Raw genomic sequence first — 6,152 nt, 5'->3', positions numbered from 1 at the left:
GATGTAGCTGTTAGAAAACAAGTGGACCAGGTTGGGTTGCTCATTCAACAAAATATATTTAACATACGCTTAATCTTGCTTAATAAAATTAAGGGTCGCTGTTGTTTACAGGCCTGGGGATGTGAATCGTTTTATACCAAACCCAGAAGAAATGGATTAACATATATGTAACATTATTACATTATTTTATAAACAATAAAGGGAAAGCCCTACGTAAGTAAGATTTTTTTTGAGAGCCATGTATAAACTGAAGACCTAAAATATGTCAACATCTCTGAGCATTTGGTATTTGCACAAATCTACATCCCTTTATTGTGAATCATAAAGTTATTTTTTTCTATTAATCTCATATTTCTATCTCACGTTGCGCTTACCTGAAGCCACATTTTATGGTTTATTTTAGCATAACAATAATTTGTGCTGTGTTTATTCATCTTCTAGTCAGCCTTCAGTTACATAACTGGCAGTAATAACATGGACAGAGGATAAAGACAAATTAATAGGTAAAAACCTTTGGAGTAGTAAGAGGCAGAAGAAAAATTTCTACATTGAAGTTTCTACATTCTCTAAAAAATAACTACTATAAAGTTATCTAACAACTACAAATTCTGCCTAAATGTGCCATGTGATCATTGCAAGTCATAGTTAACAAACATGCAACCAAATAATAGCATCGAAAAAAAATATTTACCGACTGGTTTTGAAACGTCACACCAACAACGTCCATTCAAGTGCGAATTCCGATGTTTTATTATAGTCCGTGAATGCAGCGGTGTGACGTCATCTGTTTGGCTTTAATGGCGGGACGCGATGGTTTTCTTTTCCATTTTCTGCTAGAGGTGCTGCCAAATTGTGGTTCACTTATCAATATTTAACATGTTTGGTTCAGGTTACTGAATCTCAAACTGCAACTAGAGTAACCCAACGAATAACGTTAGAAGTTCGATGGAGAGTTCATTAGTAAATGACAACCCGCTGCTTTTACCCCTCAACAAGGAAAAAACCGTGTATGACGGATTTGTCACTGTCCAGGTAACTTCGCTAACGTCCGTGTTTCTTCTCGACGTTACAAAGTTTGTCCAGACTTCATTTAGAGGGCTGTGATTTTTTTAAGCATTTAAATACATGTATATTTTAATCTTAACGTGATATCAGCTAGTTAGCTGAAGTTAGGTTGATCTTGTTCATTTACACCTTTTCTAAAGTTATGTTTTGGCCTGTGTGTATCTCTTCCATTATATAAGGAAACCATATATAGTTTTAATGGAATTTGACACGCACGTTTTTGTGGGTTGGATTTGACATGTATTAAATACAATAGCCAATACATTACAGCTTAGCATATGTCATTTAACTACTAATCTTGTTGTGATTTTCTAGGAGCAAGACTTCAGAATGAGAATACATCTTCCACCAGATCGACAACTCAAACGAGCCAAGTACAAATTATTATCTCCCTGTATTTTTAATCCTTACATTGCAAACATAACCTGTTTAATTTGCAGTTGTATTGTTGTTGTAACGTTTGATCACTTTGCGTTGCAGACTGCACTGTAGCTGGAAATTAAAACACTTGTTGCGTGGATATGAGCACATAGTGAAGCAGGTAAACCTCACATGCCGCATAAAACACGCTGGTGTCATTTTCTACTTGTTGCGCCATAATATATTTAGTTGTGTTGTGTCAGCCAGCTCTGATTTCAGATCGCGTTGATTGTTCTGTGTTTTATAATGTTTTTGTCATGGCATTTTGGCTCCTTTGTGTTCCCTGCATTGTGCCTTGCATTGTTCCTGTGCTCTCTGTCACTCATCAGACTTGCCTCACTCAGAAGCGGAGAAAAATATTTTTCACTGTTTAATTAACATCGCCTCGAAAATGTCCCTATTTTTTATATGGCCCCTCAAGGTTATTTGGATGAGATTGATATTTCACCCCGGGCTGCAAAGTTCATTATTTTCACAGCCTCTAAGCTATCATTAATTATTAAAGCTAGTGGCAGCCCCCATTAATCACAAACACTGTGTTTGATTTGAATGGCTGACTAGAGGAAAAAAATAGACACTGTCACTTCATTATCCTTCCATTCAAGGATGTCTTTTCTCTATTCTTCGACTTCTCACAGAGGCTGCAGCAGTCCCCCGATCTTGTCAGTTTCATTCTGGAGCTGAAGACTGTCTTGGTAAGGAGGACAATGACATAGTGGTTAGCACGGTCACTTTGACATTGTTGCTTTATGAAAAGGAGGTAAATGGGGACCTTCAGGCACTATCAATAGCCTTGATTGTGAGGCACACATGTACATGTACATTTTTTTTTTTTTTTTAGATTAATGAAAGGTGTAACAACCTGTGTGCTCACCACTGAACAAAGAGATGGAAGTATTGGCCCTGATTCTGTTTTGCTCTATTTGTCTTGTTTGCTTTTAGCAGACAAGTGATGAAACAGAGTAGTTAGTTGTGATATGACGTGCATAGTAATCTGGGCTTAAAATAAGAAGTGTTCCATCTTTCCTTGCAGGAAATGGGTCTCAAGAGTCGCCCTGAGTGCAGCTCCATTTCCCCTCCACATTATTACTCACAGCTCATCTCTGAAATAGAGACCCTTGGGTGGGACAAGTAAGTGGGCGACTAACACCAATAACACCAGTTCTGGAGCCAGGTTGCAAAGGAACATTAGCTACTAACTTGTCAAAGACTGGAACAGTTAACTGGCTCTACCTGTCAGCATAACACTGATAATGCTGGTTAGAGCTGCTACTACTCTATTTCACAAATTACTTCACAGTTTAACTAATCTTGTCAATTAATGCACAGAAACTGTATAAAAAAGGCCATACACAGTACACACAGCCCTGGGACTGTCAGGCAACTTAGAACAAGCTCAGCCTAAGCATTCCCTCAAAGAGTCCATAGTACAGTGGCAGGCAGATGACTTTATGGTTTTAATAATAAGTTAAGCAGTTACAAATAAATAAGATAGTAAAAGGTTTTCCCTACTAATTATAATTCATTAAACTATAGACAGGCAACACTTAGTTTTTCATTGTAGCCTTGTGTGTTTTTTCTTCAGATGCTCATGCTGCTTTGATATGCCTTCTAAATACTTGGCCTTTGCTGACTCTGCCACTATGATTTTTCCAAAACCGTAGAGGTGACTTGAGCCAAAAACAATGTAGTGATATTAAAAAAACAAAACAAAACATTGATTATAAGCTGTAACTCCAGATTCTGCGAGTATAGGTGCAGCCCTTTGGCAATCTCTGCTGCGCTTATCCCATCAATTTCATAATAATTAATTTTAAAAAAGGAATGCATTGTTTAAAATATTGATACGGATGATTGATGATGATGATTGATATTGATGATTTCACCGTCAGCCTCATTGATTACATAAACTAATCATGTCACCCCAGTGCTGATTGACAATCCTATGCAGTAAAGACGGTGAACAGGGAGAGACGGCAAAGAGATAATGGGCAGTTGCTGATTTTAAGATGATCATTACTCGTGTTTTTCACCTGTGATGCAAAATGTATTTGCACAAATGAGAAATCTTAAACAGTTTGTTGTGGTATTTTCCTAAATTTTAGTTTTATGATTATTACAAAAATATCCACGACACATCGTCCTAAAGACAGGCATGTTGTGTCACTTGTCACTAATGCAACATGGTAAATGGTCTGCACTTATGTAGCACTTTCTTCCTATTTGTACTCAAAGTGATTAACACTGTTTCTCATTCACCCATTCACAATCACAATCACAATCACACACATGCACACACATTGATGGGAGAGCTGCTATGCAGCTGGCCAACCCTCGCCGGTTCTAAGTGGAGGTTCAGTGTCTTGCTCAAGGACTCGATATGTGCCCAGAGGAGCCAGGGATCGAACCAACACCTGTGGTACCTCCGGTGTTTGGATTCTTTAAAAAAAAAAAAGACATGCCATTTTAGCATGTGAAGCACAGTTTTTGGTGGTGGTCTCTGATTGATTAGACATGCGTGGTTTACTCAAAAGCCTTTCGAAGGGACCATCAGTGACTATAGGGTCACCACAGCGGATCATTGTCCGCATGTTTATTTGGCACAGTTATTATGCCGGAAGCCCTTCCTGACTTTAGTGTCTTGCCCAGACAAGACTTCAACATATAGGCGAGACGGGGGATCGAACCACTGACCCTGTTGTCCGTGGACGACTGCCTTAACCAACTGAACTACAATTGCCACCGTCTTCACAAATTCAAAAGTCTTTATTTCAATTTTCAGTTTAATCTCAATTTTCAATAGTCTTCATGGTGTAGTTGTACATTGCTTAAGAGTAACAATCCAAGTTATTATTACCTCAGTTGACTAAATATCTAGAGCAGCTTTATTTTTTTTTTTTAAGTTAGAGAGCAGTATTTTTGTCTGCATCAACCATAGGGGACAGGGTTGTCTCTCCAGTCTTGCACAGTAGAGAAGACATTCCTGCTGGCTTACGGTGTAATGTGGTGGATCATAGGAGATAGTTAGTTAGAGTAGGAAGTTGGATAGCGAGGAAAGATAAAATAGTTTCTGAATTGCAGTGATAACAGAATTGGAACATTCATGTTGTGTTATGGTGAGTTTACATTGCTCTTGCTATGTCTTATGTCTTCATATGTTTGCGTGTATTTAGTCCATGCAGTCTCTTTGACACAGTGACAGCTGAGTCCTTGGATTGTAGGCCTGGCAAAGAAACATTGTCCAAGCTTGTATTTTTATTTCCAGTTTATTTCTCATTATTTTTTTCAGTTTGTCTGTAGCCTTTAAAGATCAGACCGAACCATAGTTATTGTTAAAATGTTTGCTGTATTGTAATTGAATGTAAATTGTTGGTTAAATTGCTTTACGGTGGGAATGAAGCAATAAGCAAATTAATATTTCCTTTTAATTCCCTTACCCATTTACATGGTACCAGGAAACGCTGAAAGTAATTTACCTACAGACTAGATATCAACACTTGTGTTTTTCCTTTGCTCTGAGGTGTGAGACGATGCATTTTGAAGCTTTTACAGTCCCTAGATAATTTAGTGATGAAGTTCGCCGATGCTTGGTTTTCATATACCAGTTACATATACTAACAATATTTATATATACAAATTTATACAATTTATATATACAAACAATTTTTTAAAACTTTGTCATGATGTTTTATGTCTGTATTCAACAGATCCATTAAAGTGATGGTGGAAAAAAATAATGGCTCTAGGCTAGTAAATTCTAGTCTTCGGATGTTACTGAACGTCAGCTGGTATAAGTTGTTAGCAAATGTGTCGTCAAATCAATAAAACAAAAATGGTGGTGACGTTTAGACCTACCATGATATGTAAAAGCTGCATCAGCTGGTGTGAGCCATACCTCACAAAATAAGATCTCAGAAGAAGTATGACCAAGAGTCCTAGAGTCCTAAAGAGCACTAGAGTAACGGCTAAAGAATTGAAGGATTCATGGGAGTCGTTTAACATCTCTATTCATGAGTCAACCATTAGTAAAACATTGAACAAGCATGTTATCAATGGTTATATATCAATGGTTTGATATATAAAAAAAGCTTTTCACTTCATGCTTGCCAATGTTCAGGAAAACCTAAATTCCCAAGTCTATCAAGATATCCAACATGACAATGTAAGGGTTGCTGTCCACAAGCTGAAGCTAAGAAGAAGCTGGCTAATGCAGCAGAAACATTTCCCTGAACACTAAAATAAAACTACCACAGATTGGCTTCAGAGACACAAACTCCAACTTTTGGAGTGGCCCAGTCAGATCCCATAACTCCACCCAATAGATAAGCTGTGGAATGACCTCGAGCTGTTTACACCAGACATAGAAAATGGCTGAGCAGAAGATGTTCTGCAAGGAAGAATGGTCTAAATGTTGTGCAGATATTACCTAAAGCTAGAGGAAGTGCTTGCTTGAGGTTAGTGCTGCCAAAGGAGGTTTAACGCTGTTGCCATTACTTTTTCCAGCTGTGTATGTTTATTGGGTATGCTCAGTGTAGGCATGAAAGAAAATGTGTGCTTAAAATATTTTGCTTGTTTATATGTGTTGGGACTTTTGATTTGATGATGATTTCATGATTTATGCAGAAAACCAGGAAATTGCAGTGCTGTAACATTTTCTTGTGACTGTA

The 6,152-nt window shown here is 37.7% G+C and overlaps 1 protein-coding gene across 1 annotated transcript in view; it reads left to right on the top strand.

The window, feature by feature from the left end:
• Positions 1-774: 774 nt before the first annotated feature.
• The window catches only part of fancl (FA complementation group L), a 29,183-nt gene continuing 23,805 nt past the window's right edge, over positions 775-6,152 (top strand). Inside the window, exons 1-5 of the mRNA XM_067528503.1 lie at positions 775-1,032; positions 1,381-1,439; positions 1,546-1,606; positions 2,124-2,180; positions 2,519-2,616. Of these exons, the coding sequence (XP_067384604.1) occupies positions 946-1,032; positions 1,381-1,439; positions 1,546-1,606; positions 2,124-2,180; positions 2,519-2,616 (362 nt within the window). The 5' untranslated portion in view covers positions 775-945. The remainder of the gene's footprint in view (positions 1,033-1,380; positions 1,440-1,545; positions 1,607-2,123; positions 2,181-2,518; positions 2,617-6,152) is intronic.

This window comes from Channa argus, chromosome 1, assembly GCF_033026475.1.
Source record: "Channa argus isolate prfri chromosome 1, Channa argus male v1.0, whole genome shotgun sequence".
Taxonomy (NCBI): Eukaryota; Metazoa; Chordata; class Actinopteri; order Anabantiformes; family Channidae; genus Channa; species Channa argus.
The sequence above is the reverse complement of the archived record's forward strand: the minus strand, read 5'-3'. Positions and strand labels throughout refer to the sequence as shown.